Raw genomic sequence first — 20,967 nt, forward strand, 5'->3', positions numbered from 1 at the left:
CTGAAGCAGTAAAGAGAAAATTTTACACCATGATCAGAAAAACTCACCTGAGGACCAACGACTCCAGGAGGTCCAGGTGGACCCATTTTACCTTGGAAACCCTGGAGGAGAGAAATTCAGTTCAAATCAAAAAGAAAGAAAGTTTAATAAGTGATGTGCATCGTTGGGGTTAGTTGAGATCAGACAAACTACAATGGATGTCTCTTCCTTTCGTCCTCCAAAGGGTGTCACCAAAACATTTCTGATTTAATAGTCAACAGAAAATGTTCTAAGACAGCGTAAGAAACTATCTGAAACTATCTGAAGCAGTGTGACTCCATCTGTGAGTAAAATTAGAAAAATCGTTGTCTTGCTTAATGCTGGTTCATTTATTAATTTATGACATTTACTACAAATCCTCATCGGCTATATTTTTGAGTGACTGCATCGTCAGCGAAAGCAGTGACTGGAATCAGAGTGAAAGGCTTAAACTCATCAGTTTAAACAGGTGGGCACACTGCACCAGTTGCTTACTTGCATTGAGACAATTATTTTTTGTATTAGAATTTTCTGAAATGTTATGTTTAAATGTGCAAATAAAGCATTATCTGATGTTAACTTTTGGGGAATATAAGAGCAAATAGACAAAGTGTAGTAAAACAAACACCTCTACAGTATTAAGAAAGAAACTACTTACAACTTCTCCTCTCTGTCCAGGGTGTCCGGGAAGCCCGTCCTTTCCTGGTGGTCCCTGTAAGGATCAATCAACCATCATATATCAGTTAATTCTCCACCTTAAGAGAACTTTCCCTACAAGCAAGAGGGAACATCAAACCCAATATCCTGTTGAAAGATTTAACTTTAATTTCCTTATTGACAGCCAAGAGATAACACCTTGACTATACACAGTATCTAAAATCTGGTATTAATAAAACTGGAATTTAAAAAAATTCTTACAGGAGGTCCCTTTGGTCCGGGGAAACCATTGGCTCCCTGAGGTCCGGGCAATCCCTGGTGAGACAACAACATATGTTATAATAACAACATATTACAATTCCCAATAGAACCATTCAGTGTCTTAGAAAAACCACAGCACAGATTTGAATGTAAGCTCTGACAAAGTGCTACACAGTCGGTAATGCATTTTACTGTAATGTAAATGAAGCGCTCACCCTCTCTCCAGACGGACCAGAAGGGCCATCACTCCCCGAAGTTCCCTAATAGGCAAGAAAACAACAGCACAGTTAATAACAAATGAAGTTTCTTGAAAATGGGCTTCTTTTCAATTGAAAGCCAGGTCATTTTGAAGCAACGATGTAAAGAAATATGTGAATGAATAGATAAAACAGATGGCACCCAGTATAGTTTACTGAAGATAAGCATTTTGCCTGAAATATCGAGTCTTTGTTTAAACTGCTGGGTGCCAAATTCAAATTTAGGGATTGTTCTGAGTTACTAAAAACATAAATATCAGCAACAATCATAATAATCATCATAATGGCTCGCACAAAGCACCCGACTGGACTGCGTAAACAAACCTTTGCTCCAGGTTTTCCAGTCGTGCCCCTCGGTCCTCTCTGCCCTCTGGGGCCCTGATGGACACAAACAGTAAGTAGAAGTTATGAAAAACAATGCAAAAGCTCTCTATAATCACCTAGATGTTGGTGAGGTTCTATGAACAACTAGTTTCTCTTCACAACACCTTTGAACTTCTCAATCTTTCAATCAAATTGCAAGTGTTTTGGCACTAGTGTGCAAAAAGTGTAAGTGCAATTGTCTAATTTGCACAATAGAGTGCTGCAGGGATGACTACTTCTATAACTCAGAAGTTTGCATCGCAAAAGCCGATGGGATTTTTCATTGTTTTTTGGATTATTGTAGAAAATAAATTAATTGGCAAACAGACGTTTATGATACTTACACGTTTTACGAAAGGTTAAAATCTCTTAAGCTTGTGTTAATCGCAGACCTTATTTCAGGCATCTAAATAAAATCTCATAAAAAAAACGTGAGTTTGAGACGAGGGAACTAGAAGTACAGACATGCTGACTAATTTCTGGGTTGCAGGACTCATTCCTGCAGCACTCAATAACCAATTGCATATGGCATGCTGATCAAAACTTTTTGTTGGCATCGATGTCATTTTGTGACTCATTTTTGGTTGATTGTATGTGACTACACAAATGAATGTACTTTATACATGCAAATATTAATAGCCTTTTTTTCTGTGTAATACAGTATTGTACAGTACTGACTTTTACCAGTAAACTTTGACATGGGACTATTAAAAGCTCAGTGTGATAGATAATAGCATTCAGCTAGACAACACTGACATTCTTGTATAGTACAGTTAGACGTCAGTGTCAACAAATAGTGGACCAAAACAGAGATTTTTTTTTGCCTACATCATGACAAAATTCAATAAATGAGCCAAAGCAATTGAGGAAAACCTGCAACCCAACTAGTGCTTAAAGAATAACATAACACTCCCTGAAGACCTTTTTTTCTGACCTTCAGTGGTTTAACTTCTCACCTTGCTGCAGTGATGTAAAGGTGTACTACCAGACTCTGTGACATCACTGTGTGTGGTCACAGGTGCAACAAAGCACACTTCTGACCCTAACCACATCCAGCAGTGATGTGGAACAGGCTTGAAACTTTTAGCCAGAGGGGGCAGTGAAACCCTGCTCTACAGCCAGGTGTTAAGTTACTATCTTAAACCAAGAGTAAAAGTAACAGTTTTGTCCATTTTGCTCAACAGCTTGAGTGCAGAAAAGATGAAAGACAATCCTCTGAGAGCAGAATAGCTTTTACAAACTGGCTGAAAGAACAAATGAATAAAACATGAAAGGGTACCGTTGGTCCTCTTTGTCCTCTTGGTCCCGATTTGCCACCAAGACCCTGAAAACACACACACACAAAAACTGTACATTACCGACTATATATCTTAATCTACAGGATTGATCAGTCCAGCGTATCTTTGAATAGATAATGAATTAGCTGAATCATTTGACACATTGTGAATCTCACTTGAACACTTGATAATTAAAAGCTTTAAAAAACAGGAAAGTCTGACTAGAGCGGAAAATTCTTCCACAGAACTGCTGATTTACCCTCGTTCCCTTCTCGCCGTTTGAGCCGGGGAAACCAGGGAATCCAAGAGATCCCTAAAAAAACAAATCAACATCTCAGCATCTCAGCATCAGCACCGGGATGAATAGATGAGTCAGTGAGGACGACTGAAGCTGTATGTGTGTTTCTCCTACCTTGGGTCCTTGTCTTCCGGGATATCCAGGAAGTCCAGGTACACCAAGTTTTCCCTGAAATCACATGATGACCCCATTAATCATGATCATTAAGTTGAGTGTGCCACAGACATCTGTAATTGTGTTTAAATATTACCAACCTGCTACACAACAATGATAATTTGCTCAAATACAAAAATATGTGTCAGAATATGAAGAGTGAATGAGAATTAGCTGATATTGTGCCAAGGTGTGCTGCATTCATAGTAACTGCAAATGTTTAAAATGATGAGTCGCAGCCACTAACACAAAAAAGAAAACAATTAGTTGAAATTTTGCACACGTTTCATTCAAATATACTTGTAATAAATATAGAAAGTACTGTAAATCCATGTTAAAATGTCAGGTTTCATTCAAGTGCACATAAAACCAAAAGAGAGCAGCACAGGGATATTTGTGCCTAATGCCTTATCAGGCCTAGGGCTTTACCCTTTTTTTAAGAACATATTATGTGTCTTTAAGAAATATCAGCATTTGGGGAAAAAAATGAATAATACATTAAGCAGGAAAATGATGCTCCTTATATTATCAGTAACCTCTCTCACATGACTTAATGTAATCGTGTCTTGATTGAACCAGTACCTTCTCTCCAACCAGTCCAAGTGGTCCAATTTCACCAGGCGGTCCGACGCGACCCTTTGGCCCCTCTGGACCATCCTCTCCTCTAGGCCCTGATACTCCAAGCTCACCCTGTCAGCAAGAGACAAAGCAAAACGATATGGCAAAGATATAAAGTGACAAGGAATAAGTAATTCAATCCTTTATTCACTAACCATTCTATTAATCAACTGATAAACCAACCAGGTACTTCATCAATCTGTCTTACCCTCTCTCCCTTGGCACCAAAATCTCCCTTAATTCCAGGGAAACCATCTTCTCCCTAGAAACACAAAAAAACAAAAAACATACAGTACATATTCAGAAAAATATTTAATAAACCTTGTTATTGATTTAAACTCAAGATCATTAAGACAAAGATGTGAATGTGAACTTTTACATTTTTCTAAAAATGTACATTAAGAAATTGTGATTAAAGTGAGGGTATTCCTTTGAGTGAGTGGAAGTATTAACCTGTAATGGATCACTTACCTTCTCTCCCTTGTGGCCCTTCAGTCCACGGATTCCTTGACCTCCCTACAAAAAAATATTTGAATAATCAATTCACTGACATGCTATAGAATATTTAAGCCATGTGTTGGTTCAGCTTATCTGCACATGCAATACAAAATTCCCATAAAAAGCCAAAAGTGATTTATGCTGTGCAGAATGAACTCACAATCCAACAACCTTTTTGCTGTAACTGTACTGACCTTGACACCACGAGGGCCAGGATAGCCGATAGAACCCTGGGGACCGTTGGGACCCTGGAGAAGACCAAAGATAGAAGGACCAGTTAACACAATAAACACATTCAAGTAAATGTTGGGTGTCATTTTTACGATTACAAGACTTCACTGTAAATGTGCATTTTAATCAACTCTTTCAAGTAATTTGTTTCTTCTGTTAGGAGTCTCATGTTGAGTTGGTGAATGTAGTTTTTTTAAATGGAAGGGAAGGGACCTGGTGTGATGGGGGGTGTATGATTGACACCCACCTGGTTTCCTTTGGTGCCAGAAGGGCCCTCCTTTCCTGGATGACCCTGAGAAGGCAAGACAGAGAGCTCAGGAAGGACATCCAGTGTCAACGGATTTAACTTTATTTAGTTTTAATGACATGAATGAAGAAAGAAAGGAAGAGGCGAACATACTGGCGGGCCGTCGGCTCCAGGCATTCCTGGCAGACCTGGTTTTCCTGTTGGACCCTAAAGGAGAAGATATGTGGTCATGAGTGAGAGTCCAGAGACTGCTGCACCTGAGACAGTTTGGTAACTGCCCTAAAACACCATAAGAGGAGTAAGTTGTACTAAAAAAAACGGTGCAGCCAGACTGACAAGTTGAAGACACTTTCTGTCACACAGAGAGAGATGTATAATTACAACGTAATCACAGAGTTACTTGAACTGACATTATCTGTAGGTGGATTTTTTTAACCTGTTTCCCCTTGTTTCCAGTCTTTATGCTAAGCTAAGCTAATAGGCTGCGGGCTGTAGCTTCATATTTAATGATTTGAAAAATGAATCTCCCCTAACTATTGGCAAGAAAGCAAATCATCATACTGCACAAAATTAACATATCTTTAAAAGTAAAAATGAGAAACAGACATTAATAAAGATTAATCATCAAGAAACTCTCCTCGTCCCTTCATGACTTGATGATGAGATATGATTTACAGAGCATGTTATGAGACATCTAAACTAATCTAATGTTTTTAGTAAGACTGCATCTATTCATCCTCACCAGACTCTTTGAACTAAAAGATCATCATAAAATACACTTATTTGTCAATTTGTTCAAAAAAAAGCTTCCAAAATCCTAATTCTTTTGATTACCGGAAATAATGTTATGAGACATCTAAACTAATCTAATGTTTTGAGTAAGATTGCATCTGTTCGTCCTCACCAGACTCTTTGAACTAAAAGATCATCATAAAATACGCTTATTTGTCAATTTGTTAAAAAAAAGAAATCCTATAAATATGAAAATTACTTTGAAATTAGTCAAATTTTAAATGTTAAAATTTTCTATAAATATCGCGATAATATCGTTATTTTTTTTTAACCACGATTATTGTTTTGTGAAAATCCCATTTTGGGACAGCCTTAGTACCACGAAGTATAAATAAATATCACAAGCAATAACATTATTGTAGATCTTTAAAGAACCTGGCTCTGCTTCTCCCATCACACTGCAACTGGAAGTCTCTCCCAAACTGATTTCCTACTGGTTTTCACTTTTTTTTTTGCAATATATGTCACTTCCTTTTCTGTTTTTTTAAATACAAGAAATACAACAAAGGGAGGATGCAGAGTATCATACTGGATACTGGATATCCAAACACCGATACAGAATAACAGATATTCTGGATATCCTGCTGTCCTCAGTCAACTCTAAGTAATTATATTGTATAACTGTTGCTAGTTGAATACATTTCTATATATATCTATATATTTTTGGTTCCTTACTTTCTCTCCTGGGGGTCCGAGGGCTCCCTGAGGTCCTGCCATACCCTGCAAACAAATGAATGATTTTTATTTTAGCTTGTGTGTACGCATGCCTTTGCTCTTCAGCACAAAATTACTGAAAGAGGTTAATATCACAAGTGATAGTGGGCAGTTGTCCTATGTCTCACCTGAGTTCCTGGGGTTCCCTGCTGACCTGGAGGACCTGGTTCTCCTTGGGGACCCTGAGAGACAGAAAGAAGATAACGTGATGACAAAGCTCATGATGAAGGCAGAATCATGTCTTAGAATTACTCCAAATAAAAGCGTAATCATCTGCTGATTCTAAAGTACAATGTTACATGATAACAATGTAGATGACTTATAGTGACACTGACCAGGTTTCCCTTGGGACCGTGAGGCCCGTCATTCCCTCGTACACCCTGAGAAGAAAAGAGGATGAACAGAGACAAATCTGAATGGAATTCAGAACCAAATCTATTTCAACCATTCACAGAATAGATAACAACTCTAAACATTTCATACCCACTCACTGACGATTATAACAATCAATAGGGTAACATTTTGAACTAATAGATATCACCATGAAACTACGCCAGTAGACTATTTACATTAGTAATGAAATGTTGTATAAATCAGGCCAATAATGATATAGTATATGAACAAACCCTCTGTAGAAACCTTTAGAATATAGAGAGGAATGAAACTGGAAAGTTTGGTGTAAGTAAGAGCTTCTGAAATGGTTTCTGGATCAGAGTCTGAGAACAAATTCATTTTGAGAAAATGGACTTTTAAGATATGTTTTTCTAAAATGACATACATTTTGAAGAAACTACAGGTGATTAAGGTAAAAAAAAAAAAAGCAGATATCACCATGAAACTTCCACCATTTGATTACTGACATTATGGTTTTCTAAAATGTTATGTTTAAATATGCACATAAGGCATCATCTAATGCTAACTTTTGGTGAGTTTGGGGACGCAAAAAGACAAAGTGTAATAAAACAATCACCTAAATGTATAATTTGGATGTTTTCTTTCCACTAGTCTGAAAGAAGACATGTTTGCAGTTAATATAGCTACAACATCTAAAAATTGACCAGTGCATGAAAACAATGTTTTTGTCTGGGGTGTGTCGCCTAAAGCTTCTTTCAAAGCTCCTGAGGGAGCTGCGACAAGTCTGATGAATGTCCTCAAGTGATGTCACTTGAGGCAGTGTTTGTTGGGGCTGAAGAAGTTTGAAAATAGAAAACTCTGGAGGTGTGGAGTTAAAAAGAAGTGAGGTAACCAGACCTCTGTAACCTGCTCCTCATCTCCGCTTGTGGCTAGCAGCTCAAAGGTACATGAACTGCTAATTGCTAGCAAAATACACCTGAATCTCCGACCGAACCTTCAGCGGTCTAGTTGCATTGTGGGGAATGTGGGCACCATGGAGAAAAATATGTGGAATAAAAAAGACACATGTCTGTGATTCAGACATGTTATTGTAGTGCAATGCTAAATCTGTGGAGTAGTCTTTTAAGGGCAGATCTCAACCACTGTACACAAACAACTCTAGGACACATAAATATATGAGTGTCAAATGGATACTTGGCTGCCTAAATCCTGGGTGACACTGGGTTTCTTGGTATTGTTTTGAGGTGAGTGTGGGACCATCACATGTTCATTTTTAGATTACTGGATATCCCCGTCTTTATATCAGGTCACAGGGTGTTGTTTCAGGAGGTGCTGTGGGAGTTCAGTGGCCACAGTGGGATAAAAGAATGGAGCTAAAATAACAGCAGCACAATGAGGTTTGAAATTGTTTTTACTCACAGGAGGTCCAGAGATTCCTGGAGGACCTTTGGGTCCGAGCAAGCCGCGAGGTCCCTAGAAAGACACACACACACACACACACACACACACACACACACACACACACACACACACACACACACACACACACACACACACACACACACACACACACACACACACACACAAGCCAAGATCAGTCAGTACTCACAGTCGTAAGTGAGAGATTTAAACAGCTTCATGAATTAATGGGAGGTAATTCAACAGCTTCTTCAGTAGCATTAGAATCAGGACAAAGTGACAGATGAATATGTAGTAGCACATGGATTATTAATCTGCAATAATTGTTGCTGTTTGTTGATAAACACCACATATTTTGGTAACAAACCATATGGACTTATTCCAATAGCGCCTATTATATATATTTTTTTTAATGATGCCATTTCATCCCAAGTTAAATATAATCGATTTCTAACAGCTGTGCCATACAAATAAGCATAGCATGTTAAAATGTCTGGAAGAAAATCCTTGAATTGGCTTCAGCATAATAAAATAAATCTTAATGTGTATACACATATACTTTTTAAGAATCTGATTTATTGGAAACTGTTTCTTTGATAACTGGACTCATTTCCAATTGATCATATTTTATAAGATCCTTACAACAAAGACAAACACTTATCAGAAGGGGTTAAAACTATGAGGAAAAAAGGTTTTTGTAATGGTAGAATATGATTTATTTTGGTTTTGTCCTCATGTTGATGCGTGGTGGATATGAAAAGCTGGATAGCTGAGTATTCTATATCCTTGAGTGTGTGCCCACAAAAAAATGAAATTTATTGACTTTAGAACCGGGAGCCCTGTTGTCTTAAATACTGGTGTATGATTGGCTAGAAATGTCTTTTTATGATTTGAAAAGGAAAAGAAGTCCAGTACAACAGCCCCTTTTGACTATAACCTCTGTTATACATATATAAATGAATTTACATTTAATTTGGACAATGATAACAAAAACTTGAAAAAAGGTTGAACAGCAGTTGTATTAGATTGCATTAGATTATACAGTTGAACCCAGTAAAATAACCACTGAATTTCTGTAATTAAATGCAAAAATGATTTATGCAAAAAAAAGTAACTAGTCTTTTTATAACATTGTAACATTTTAATTAATTTATTTGAAAATAAATTCTTGCTTATTCATAGTATTGACGTTATCAATGAAGCTGAAAGGAGTTACATCCATACATCCATTTCAATGCTATCCAACCTATCACATTTCAGAGAGCAAATGGTCTTTTGGTTGTCGTAGCGCAGTGAAAGCACTTGGCTGTATCTTCTTATCTCTACATCACATAATTACAGTGAAGTAACAGTAGTGCTTCAAATAGATACACAGGGATGTATTTTGGGATGCTGTTTATAACAGAGACATAGACATGAGGGAGACATTTAAAAACAGATTGTGTTGTCATGGAAACACTCACTGGTTCACCTGGGAGACCCCTGGGTCCAACTTCTCCGTCATCTCCCTGGAAACACACACAGAAACAACATGCCAAGGATGGAAAGATGCTGATTATGAACCGTTATGGAGTGACACAATGACAAGATGTTTTGAGTAGTGCCGGGAATCATTTCAAATTATTTTCTCATATCTTCGTACCCTCTCTCCGTCCTCGCCTTGAGATCCTGGGGGTCCCAACGGTCCTGAGTCACCCTGGGGAGTAAAAGAGTGAGGGAATTACAAAATGATTTAGCTCTGCTTACAAATATTCAAGTATTACACTTCTTATGCATGTTAAAGAACAACCATTACTTTTTTTTTTACTACTAACACTTTTACTACTATTACAACAACCACTATTACTACTTATAATACTACCACCACTACTACCACTATTATCACTACTACCAGTAGGCGATTTGTACATTTTTAGCAGGGGGGCGGAGAATATTAGATCAAAAACAATACTCCGCCCCTCTGCTGCTACTCCGTCAAGAGCTACGTTATTATTGAGCCCACTCTGCCACTAACTGACCTGAATAAATATGATCAAATTTTTTGAAAAACGACAAATCAATTTCGGAGAGAAGCAGTCAGAAGGGTCTGCAATTTGAGTTTAAGGAATATGTCCAGGAGGTCTTTACTGATTCAGCAGCAAAACCAGGTTATGAAGATAAAGATGGAAGCTTAAGTATACAGATCACAGAGTAAAAATCACCTGGCAATGGAAACAGAAGACAATGAAATTAAGAAACAACACTGTTTCTGTAAAGCCATGTAGATCTTCAGTGAAGTCAATTACAAAGCCATCTTCTAATTCACTAAAAATTACATTGAGCCTTAAATGGTAGTACATATATCGATAACTGATAAGAACTGACCAAAGGCATAGTCGATTTCAAATACAACACTAGACTGCCTTTATGAGAGAGATTCAGGAGTGCATCAATTTAGTTTCTCCGTGGTGATTGCTCGGTGCTTGGTTTCTTACAAACGTTATAATTGTCTGCAGCGCCATGGACTTATCAACCCACAGCTCAGTTAGGCTTCTATTATTTCAGAGCCGCGGTCTGGGTCAAAGATTCAAACTTACACAAACCTCAGTCAGATAGAGGGTCAATGAGTCAGACAGACTAGACTGACATATTCAACAAAAAAAAACCTGTGTCCTTGCAATTTATTTTTAGACTTACTCTGTGTCCTTTGTCACCGGGCAAACCAGGAAGGCCATCAAAACCACGGTCACCCTGAGAGACACAAACAGAGATGGAAGGTATTACCACTGCATTGTAGTAGATGAAGGAATGTATCACAAGTGGACGCATTAATACAGAGTTTGAACTTTAGTTATGCACATAGCTTTGTGTTGACTTTTGTAGCACCAGAGAAAGCCTGAGATGCTTAAGTGGACTTTATTGTCCCAGCCATGTGACAAGGTGTCACAAGCCAAGAGAGTTAATGCTGAGGATGTCCATAAAGGAGTGACACCAGAGAGGGATTACCTTAGTTCCAGACTCTCCTGGCATTCCCCTTGCGCCATCAGCTCCAGCACGGCCCTATTAGGAGACGAGCAAAGGAGAAACGTGTTTCAAAGTGCTTCTGTGTATGAGACACAGTTTACCCACTTGCAAAATACCCATGTTTTGTTTTTGACAGGCAATGTCAACGCAAGCCATGTGTCATACTCACTCTTCTTCCTGATTTGCCAAGAGGACCCATCATACCCTGGGGTCCCCTGGAGCCCTGAAAATTTAACAAGATGTCTGTGATACATTTTTGTCATAGGTCTGAGCTGAGTATACATGTACGATAAGTTCAATAATATAAACAATGCCCTACTGTAAAAGAAAGGGTTGATTACACAATTTGACATTCACATGATTTAAATAATTTAAACTGTAAGGTCAGAGTTCAATTCAGTGTTTTTACCTGAGGACCAGGGTCTCCACTCTCTCCCTTCAGACCATTACTACCTGGATTTCCCTTAAAACAGACACAATCACAATCATCATCAAAATCACAAAAACTCATATTTTCTCAAAAATCCTATCTGCCTCTTAATAATGAGAAATGAAAATTAAAGCTGTTTTCGCAATTAGGAGACATAGGAAAAAATATTTTAAGAGACCTATAATGAGATCAAATGAACAGATATGGGTCCAAATGACAGTAAACATACCAGGGGCCCGGGGCGCCCAGTGAATCCCATTGGTCCAGGAGGTCCTTTCAGAGCCATCTGCAGACAAAAGATTCTCCAAAATCAGTGATTATGGAGGAACATGGCTGCTTGTAATGTTGGTGATGTATGAAGAAAAGGAACATCTCCTTTCACACTCATTATAAATCTCCCTGGATGAAAACTAAATGTTTTGAATCAAAATGTAAATTAAGTATGAAATCAGAAATTTGTGTAAATAGGTTTTCTCTACCACATTTGTGTTATGTGCACGCTGTATTTTTTGTTTGGTATTATTTTTTATTAATTGTCCTCGTACTGATTAGCGTCTAAATGCTAATTTTCTAATGAAGTTCTTCAAAGACAACCACAATGTCTGGCAATGGCGAAACATCAATAGTCCAATGATATGATCCTTGAGGCAAATTAACCACACGGTGGAAATGTGAAGTAAAAGTGATGACTGACCCTGGCCTGAGACAAGATGGCTGCTGCCTGGGCTTCCTGGGCAGAAACAGAAGGACCCTTATCTCCTCCACTCTGACCGAAACGGAACTGCGAATAGAAGAGAAAAAACATATGAGTGGATACTGTGCCTGATGAATGGTGGGGGGAAACTGTTGGAGAAACTGAAAAATCAATCAACATCATAAAAAGGACAAACCAATGAAAATATGATGGGAATTTTATGGATTGTAACATCAAGCTCCTCGCTGATCACTGCTACAGTTATTTGGTCTCTGAGTGGCCAATACCCAAATATACATTTTCTTTTTAAAGCATCAAGCCATAGAGTTCTGCAGGGATGACCTCATTTAGTAAGCCTTGCAGGGATTTAGAATCACATGTGTTCCCTGTATAAAGAGCCAATGGGATACTTCTATTGGATTTTGGATTATTGCAGAAAATAAGCTCTGTGGCAAATAAACGTTTATGATACTTCCATGTTTCCTTCAGCAATATAATCTTCACGAATGACTTCATATGACCACCACTAAGTAAAAGGTGGACTGGTGTTCTAGTGATGACGTTTAGTAGTCTTATTCAGCCACTTATTAGCAACGGCCTTTTTTAAGACACGAAAATCTTCAAAATTAAAGAGTGGGATATTTACTGACTATTTCATATCGTAGAACAAACATTAAAATCTCTCTAGGTTGTGTTAACCATAGGACTTATTTCAGGCATCTTACCAAAACCCATACAAAAAACCCATTGTCTTCAAATCGAGGCGACCGCAAGTGCAAATAAGCAGACTTATTTCCTGGTTTTAGGATTCACTCCTGCAGGACTCTACTATGACAGGAATTGGTACTGAACATACAGAACTACACAGAATCTTGAATTAAGGCCAAGGGTATAAAATTCTCCTGTTGGAGCAAACATCACTCAGACGGCATCCATCTCTAATAAAGGATCAAACGTTAACGGTGACTCACAGGTAGCATGACTGAGGTTCCAGGAGGTCCTGGGATTCCATCAGCTCCAGACAGACCAGCCTTACCAGGAAAACCCTGTGGGATGGAGAGGATGAAGTGAAATATGCTTCTATGTCTTTCAATGGTCTTTGTATAAATTCGGCACTGATGTTTCCACAGACCTGCCGTTCTTCAGATAAAGTGATACACTCACCCTCTCGCCAGGGTCACCGGCAGAGCCAGGAGGTCCAGAGGAGCCGGGGGGGCCAGTAGGACCCTGAAAGAAGTGGGAAAGAGTACTCAAGTATTCTGACTTCTGACTCAATGAGATGTTCATTTTCTCTATCAGTGTCAGGTGCAGTTTGATTACAGTGTTGCATAGGAATATCCTAAAAATAACATTCAGAAAAGAATGTTAATTGTCACAACCTTGCAATAGAGAAGTGTACTTGCTAAGGGGCTAAGTAATACGTTACACTAATACCTAAAATAATGAATAGCTGAGAAAATAAAGAAAAGCAAACTACAGAAGTATTTATTTAATATCTAGAGGTCAGTTAGGTTTTTTGGATAGAAAACAAGGGAATAACCATCATCTACTTACAGCAGGTCCCTCAGGTCCTGGAGGTCCTTCAATCAGCATACCCTGCAGAAGTCAGAATAAAAAGAAATGTTACGCGGGAGGACAAAAAACTGATAGATACATTTTGTCTGTTTGTAATGCACCTTAACTAGTACAATATTTATTAGCGAAGAACACATTTGCATCCTACTGGAGGGATGCATCCCTTTTCAACAGCTGCATTGAAGGTCAAGTTAGTTATTCCATTGCATTTGCATTTTGGGATTTAAATTGATGAATGGAAAAAATGTTCAGCATTTTCTACGACGACAAGAAACTTTCATTTCGTCTTTGGATGGGATTGGTCTCTGCCATTTAAACTACAGGTTGTCTAAGCTGTAAGTTGAGTTTGGCAAGTTCCCAATTGGAAATTAACAGCTGGTCAATAGGTCACTGACATATATAATGGCTCATTGGCAACCACTGAAAAGTGTAGGTAACCAGCTGCGGATATGTCATGTGATTTGAGAATAGGTTAGGCTTGGTTCCTCTGCCAAAGCAGTGTCGTAAAAGGTCATTATGTGTTCAAACACACCTTCAAATTGATGCAACATATCTGTCTTGGTTAAGAGATATAAAAACAAGAGAGCGACTGAGTGGTTCCTTTCTGTCACAGACCAACACAGTTAAAAAAAACACCTGCTCAGATTAGCTGCTTAAAGACAATTAGTAACTCACAGGCTCCAAGACAGCAGGGTCTCCTTTCTCTCCTTTCTGGCCTCTGACGGCAGCCTGAGGAAGACACACATGTAGCCAACAACACAGCGTAGTCAGTACAGAGGGACGCACACACACCCATCAAAAACAAAAAAGACAAACACACCCATAGAATGCAGATTTGGCATAAAGACACATTAGTTAGCTACATTATATCAAACACTATTATGCTAGAAAATAGAATGATACAACCAAAACCTGATTTGCTTGTGAAAAATGCATTAGCTTTTGTCCAAATACCGATGAGTCAAAGGTTCTCCAAACTCTTGGTCCTTTACTTCTATAGACAGAGAATCATCTGGGCTAAGCAGCGCTAAATAAAGCCATACACCGCGATAAATGGCATTCAAGAATAAGGATGCAGCCCTTCGTTATTGCTGCACTTCCAAATGCCTCTTTATGCAGTGTATGTGATAGTTCAAATTAATGTTTATGCTTATTAGGATTCCCAATAGCTTCTACCGTGGTAACAGCTATTCCTCCTTGGTTCCTGAGTTTCTCACTACACACCGTATTAAATAAAACCCATTTCAACCACTGATGTGTGGTCTACGTCTTTGTCCTTAAAGTAATTGCAATGCATTCAAATGCAGTTGTCTCTGTGACTGATTGAGCTTGTCTGGCATGAAATTGATTCTATGGATACATCTTACTTGCATGGTGGCCTTTCTGAATTAACGTGCATCACACTTTAGGTGGTAAACTGAAACAGACGCTTACAACCATTATCATAAAATAAATCCAAAGGTAGACTAAAGGCCAATTTTTAAAGGTCAAGTTTAAATAGGTAGTCTAAGTTGTAACTGGTCCTCCTGAGATATCTAAACAGTTATTTAAAAACCTTTAGATATATCCACACTTATGTGTTAAAGGAGCAGTATGTGGGATTTAAGGGGGATTTATTGCCAAAAAATATATAATATTCAGAACTATGTTTTCATTAGTGTATAATCACTTGAAACTAAAACTAAAAATCACAGCCTTTCAGATAGAGCTTTCCATGGTACCATGGGGGTTCAAATTAGCCACCAAGCGTAAGAAGCTCCCAAAGTGAAAAACAAAACACATAAATTAATTATGTATCCACATAATGGCAAACTCAAAAAAGTCAATTGAGAGAACATTGAATACAATTTGACAAAGACTAGACTTCAGAGTTGGTTGAAAGTGATTTTGTTTATGTTTTTTGCCTCTGACGCAAAAAGACTTACGCCTCCCTCGTCTGTCACAGCGGACAGGGCGGGGCCCATGTAGGCATCGACCTCTCTGGTCTCCAGTATTGGCTCATTGTAGTCCCTGTAGGAATAGTCGTATTCCTTAAGGCCCACGTCCCCAGTCACATACTCCTCAGTGAAGGCCTCCTCGCCCACACCGCCTGTCTTGGTGGCATCTACCTCCTCTCCCACCAACATTGTCTCCACCTGGGGCTGGGATGGGTTTATCAGAGCCGCAACGGGATAGATGGGGGGGCAAGAGAGGGTGAATCGAGCAAAGGAAAATAGGGATGCAAGAGGAAGAAGGAAGGGAGAGGGAGAGGTTTAATGATGGGGAAATGTTAGTAAAGGACAGAGAAATATAGAATGATGGGGAGTGGAAGAGAGGGGCATATATAGAAAGAAGTGAGTCTTACCTTTAGAAAATAAACAGTGACATAGGGACAGAAAAAAAACCCATCTGGCAGAATGTGGTGTCAGTCCTTCATGCTGTAACTACTGTCTGATTTGTTCAGGTCAATTCCTTCGACTTTAAATCTCCTGTTTATCATCTATTGTTGAGCTTTTAATAGTATGTGTTTCCATCAAAGCATATCGTCATCAGTGTGTGATGACCCGTGACCAAATGATTTCTCCAAATTTGCCTAAATATACTATCTGACATTGTTAACTTGTGGTTTAAAAAATACTTTTTTTTATCTGAAGGTCATGCCTGTCAGTCCATGAACACACAGAACTGATATGAAGCACTTTATGAAAACGAGCTGCTGCTGCTATATGCTATGCTATGCAAAGCCAACACTATGTTATTTTCTATTTCACTTACCATGGGTGTTTGAAAAACAAATGTGAATCCAGTGGAATTATGCTGTACCGTTATCTCATATAAAAACAGAATAAATAAGAAGCACTATCGAAACCAATAGTGAATAACGCGTACATTTGTTCCTAAAATATACCATAAATTACTAAAACATTTCTACAACATTAACAAAACATTCTTCTCTCAAAATTGGAAAATGAAACAAAGTCATCAAAGTCAGCTAATACAGATAAAACTTAATGATGACAATATAGATTATTGCCAAAAAAAAGTGAACTGTGAGAAACAGATCAGAAATGTGAGAAAGTCATTCTCACATTTCTGATAGTTAAGGGCTGTTAAGTAAGCCACAACGACTACTGTATTCTTTAGTTCAGCTTGATTTTTCTCTCAAACCAGAATGCATTATATTCATCTCCCTTTGTTGCTGTGGTTAAAACTGCATATCAAATATTCTTATGTGGATCCCTTTTTCACAAGATTTTTGTTCTTATGTCAAGATCATCACCTGATCAATGAAGGATCTTCAGATGAGAACAGGAGGCTTGTTGTTAGGGGAAAAAGGGAGCCACATAAAAATGTTTGATGATACAAGGAGATGAATGTGGTGCATTCTCTTTGAAAAAGCTTTTCTCTTATGTCTTGTCACGTGGCATCGGTGCCAACAAAACATTGATGTGTGGTTAGAAAAGTGTAGAGAGACACAGAGCTATAACTACTTGGTTGAATTAATAAAGACTGGGCTCACCACCACACAGGTGTTACACTGTTCTTTTGCTTTGGTGATGGAGGTGATGAATTCTTCTTGTTTCTGTCAGTGTGCTAATTGATGCATTCTGTCTTTTATATTTTAATGTGCAAATTTAGCAAATATATTTAGAGATCTATATACATTCTATTATACGGTCTCTATATCTTTTCTTGATCTGTGTCACTGACCAGTGTATAATTCTCTTTTTTACCTGTACAGCGTTCTCTTCTTGTCCAATCACCTCACCCTCTGGCACCGTCTCCTCATAGTAATAATCAGTCTCTGTAGGGGTGTGGCCAGCCTCGGAATATTCAGTGTCTACATCCTGATTGGTCAAGTTGACAGGAATTGGGGAGCAGGGAGGAAGTAAGCAGATTTGAATTGAAGAGCGCGGTTAGTTCAAAGTCTGCTTGTAAGTGATGATGAGTTAAAAGTGGAGAAAATGGATCACTTCATAAAATTGCGGTTGCCAGTGGCCAAGAATTTTCTACCTGGAAACTCACATCTTTAAAGTTGAAAGATCCATTTTATAAAAGAAATATCAGGTCATTTCAGAATCTCAATAACTATAAATTTTGCAATACGCAAGATTTAGGGAGTCATTGAGACTACTTGGCTGAGATTTCTTTTTATTTTATTGTTGAACAATTTTTGCTTTTTAAACTTAAAATTCATGAAAGGGGGAAGTCTGCTCTTATTGGAAGTAGGACTGAGAACCTCTATCCATCCCTTCAGATGAAAACATCGGAACTTGATGCTCTGGGATGTCTAGTTTCACCCAAGACCAGAAAACAGAGAGACAACCCCAATCAACAGCCTCACAGAACATAATTGAATTACTTCAATGTAACACATTCTATGAATCAGTACCCACTAATCACCCACTTGTCAGCTTTGTGGAGACTATACATTGAATTAAATTTAACTTCTAATGATAGCACACTTAAAGTTTGCTTTTTAGTTTCTGTGAGGCTGCTTTATTCATATATGATACAAAATATGGCCAGAGACAGCAAGACAGGTGTCAGAGAGAAAACACAGGTACTTTAAAAAAAGAAAAACAGAGAGAGAGAGAATGAGAGAGAATGAGTCAGAATAGGTTGGTTGTGTTCTTTGTGTATACAATGGGATAGTATTTGTGTTTTCTCAGGTTTAGTTTGTGTGCCATAGAAATCCATGCTCATTCATTACACCGGTACGTTACTGGTTTTCCCGGAAAAGAAAGAGGCGGAGTGCTGGAGTGTATTCAGGTTCTGAGATCCAGTTTCAGCTTGAAGGTAGGAGTATGAAGTAAAGTAAAGAACAATGAAACTGTACAATTAGCCATGCTTCCATGTGCACCGCTGTATCATATCATATGGAGAAGTTGGGGTGATCGTAAAGATCATATGATATACAAACAGAGGAGAAGGCACCCAGCTTGGTATGAACCAGCTTCCATTCTGAAGACCAGCCTTTCCACCATCAAGGATTTACCTCAAACTCTGCACTGTCTGCAACCTATTGAAGACCCACAATAATGGTAAAAATTCAAAAAATGTACTTTGACAAAAATGTTGTTGCAGCCCCTGGATGATGGAAAGACCTGGCCTGACCAGATGGGACAGATGGGACATACGACTCTGGACATGCTGACCCAAATATGGGACTTCTTTTTGTACCTGTTGATAACCGTTGGGAATTTTCTTCGCTGGGACAGCAGTTCCACTCAGCACAGTCTTGCCGAAGGGTGGGAATGGTTTGTGCAGGGATTTGACATTAAGGTTCACCAGCAACTTGGATTTGGTGGGTCTGGGTGGAGTGGGCCGGACAGGGGCAGATGTTGGAGCTACTTTCTTTGGGATGGAAATCTTTTCCATCACATTCTTCACAACTTTGCTCACCGTTGATTTGACCAGAGGGACTTTGGTGACCACAGTTTTAACTTTGGTGACCTCTTTGACTTCAGTCTTTACTTGAGTTTTTGCTGCGGGAGCTTTGGTGGCCACAGCCTTTGCCATCTTTGTAGGTTCAGCTTTGGATGCTTTTGTGGGTTTAGGTGCCTTAGTAGCTTCTACTTTGGCAAATGATTTAGCTGCAGTGACCACAGTCTTTTCTATCTTTTCTACTTTTACAACGCTCTCAGTCTTTGTTTTTGTAGTGGTTTCAATTTTTGCCTGATTTGCAGCACCATTACTAACGGCTTTCTTTTCTACCACAGTAATAACTTTGCCATTAGCCTTAGCCTCACCATTGACTTTATTCTCAGCTTTGCCATTAACTTTGACTTTAACCTCTTTAACCGCAATGGTAGTTTTGCCATTTCCATTGGCCTTCTTCTCTGTTGTAGCTTTGCCATTGCTGTTTCCATTAGTCTTAGACGCAACAGTGGCTTTTCCATTTCCATTGGCTTTCTTTTCTGCTGAGGATTTTCCATTTCCATTACCATTGACTTTCTTCTCGGCTACAACCTTGCCATTGCCATTTCCATTCACCTTGGCCTGAGCTGTAGGCTTGGCATCAGCTGTAGCTTTGCCATTGCCCATCGTTTTTGTTACAGCTGCTTTTCCATTGCCATTGCTGCTGGCTTTAGCTGCACCATTTGCTTTCTTCTCCACAGCTGGTTTACCATTACCTTTCTTGGCTGGGGCAGCTGTGGGCTTAGATTTAGCTGCTGCTGTTGGTTTGATCTTAGACAGGAGGATCTCTAATGCAGCAGGCTTTGCTTTGGAGGGCTTGGCTGTGGAAGACTTGGGAGCTTTGGTGGGCATAGGTGCCTTAACTACAAGTTTGTTTGATCCAGTCTTGACTGGCTTAGCTGGAGTGGGTTTAGGTTTGACAGGGGTGGTTTTGGTGGGGGGTGCTTTTCCATTGAGTGCCTTCTTCTAATATCCGCGATTAATGTTTGGTTGAGATGGTGTTTAGTATGTAAAAGTGCATATTGACCAAAAGGGAGTGGAGGAAGACAAAGATACATGGAAGGGTTGGGAGGGGGGTGAAAAGCACAAACAAGGGATGGACAGAAGGAGAGAGAAGGACAAGAGTGGATTTTTTGAGAAACAATGACATAAAGATGGCCAAGGTTTGGATGATTTACTGAGACTGTACAGGCATTACTGGATACAGCAGAGGATTAATACAAGTTTTAAAACGGTAAGCAAAAATGCAACTGAAAAAAATTGTACTAAACAAATTCCAAATCCATATTTTGACAAATTTTGACAAGAGTTTTTGCTGATCTCTCCAGTAATGCCATTCCCAATATTAAATGACAAAGCAGCATCTTTGCGCTAAAATGAACTGGAGCCTGAAGTTTGGCAGAGGCACTGAGGGTGTGATTGGTCAGGTGAAGCTGATGCTGAACACACACACTGTACAGGCACACACACACACACACAAATCATACACATCACTGATGCACTGACCTGCTGTTCAATCTCTCTCTCTCTCTCTCTCTCTCTCACACACCCACACACACACACACACACACACACACACACACACACACACACACACACACACACACACACACACACACACACACACACACACACACACAGACAGACACACAGTTTAAAATGCACTTAGCAGTCCAACTAGAGAGAAGGTTGCTGCCGTTTAGTCTGA

The 20,967-nt window shown here is 39.0% G+C and overlaps 1 protein-coding gene across 1 annotated transcript in view; it reads right to left on the bottom strand.

Moving 5' to 3' along the window:
* Window positions 1-20,967, bottom strand: part of col11a2 (collagen, type XI, alpha 2) — a 37,438-nt gene that overhangs the window by 9,225 nt on the left and 7,246 nt on the right. Inside the window, exons 6-37 of the mRNA XM_054606587.1 lie at window positions 17,579-17,686; window positions 15,785-16,000; window positions 14,535-14,588; window positions 13,839-13,880; window positions 13,449-13,511; window positions 13,256-13,330; window positions 12,285-12,371; window positions 11,820-11,876; window positions 11,570-11,623; window positions 11,330-11,383; window positions 11,143-11,196; window positions 10,834-10,887; window positions 9,800-9,853; window positions 9,621-9,665; window positions 8,158-8,211; window positions 6,720-6,764; window positions 6,513-6,566; window positions 6,346-6,390; window positions 5,032-5,085; window positions 4,879-4,923; window positions 4,595-4,648; window positions 4,374-4,418; window positions 4,111-4,164; window positions 3,867-3,974; window positions 3,246-3,299; window positions 3,093-3,146; window positions 2,836-2,880; window positions 1,518-1,571; window positions 1,152-1,196; window positions 937-990; window positions 677-730; window positions 48-101 (exon numbers count right to left, since the gene is read on the bottom strand). Coding sequence (XP_054462562.1) covers window positions 48-101; window positions 677-730; window positions 937-990; window positions 1,152-1,196; window positions 1,518-1,571; window positions 2,836-2,880; window positions 3,093-3,146; window positions 3,246-3,299; window positions 3,867-3,974; window positions 4,111-4,164; window positions 4,374-4,418; window positions 4,595-4,648; window positions 4,879-4,923; window positions 5,032-5,085; window positions 6,346-6,390; window positions 6,513-6,566; window positions 6,720-6,764; window positions 8,158-8,211; window positions 9,621-9,665; window positions 9,800-9,853; window positions 10,834-10,887; window positions 11,143-11,196; window positions 11,330-11,383; window positions 11,570-11,623; window positions 11,820-11,876; window positions 12,285-12,371; window positions 13,256-13,330; window positions 13,449-13,511; window positions 13,839-13,880; window positions 14,535-14,588; window positions 15,785-16,000; window positions 17,579-17,686 — 1,989 coding nt within the window. The remainder of the gene's footprint in view (window positions 1-47; window positions 102-676; window positions 731-936; window positions 991-1,151; window positions 1,197-1,517; window positions 1,572-2,835; window positions 2,881-3,092; window positions 3,147-3,245; window positions 3,300-3,866; window positions 3,975-4,110; window positions 4,165-4,373; window positions 4,419-4,594; window positions 4,649-4,878; window positions 4,924-5,031; window positions 5,086-6,345; window positions 6,391-6,512; window positions 6,567-6,719; window positions 6,765-8,157; window positions 8,212-9,620; window positions 9,666-9,799; window positions 9,854-10,833; window positions 10,888-11,142; window positions 11,197-11,329; window positions 11,384-11,569; window positions 11,624-11,819; window positions 11,877-12,284; window positions 12,372-13,255; window positions 13,331-13,448; window positions 13,512-13,838; window positions 13,881-14,534; window positions 14,589-15,784; window positions 16,001-17,578; window positions 17,687-20,967) is intronic.

Source organism: Anoplopoma fimbria, chromosome 10, assembly GCF_027596085.1.
Source record: "Anoplopoma fimbria isolate UVic2021 breed Golden Eagle Sablefish chromosome 10, Afim_UVic_2022, whole genome shotgun sequence".
In the NCBI taxonomy this organism is placed as follows: Eukaryota; Metazoa; Chordata; class Actinopteri; order Perciformes; family Anoplopomatidae; genus Anoplopoma; species Anoplopoma fimbria.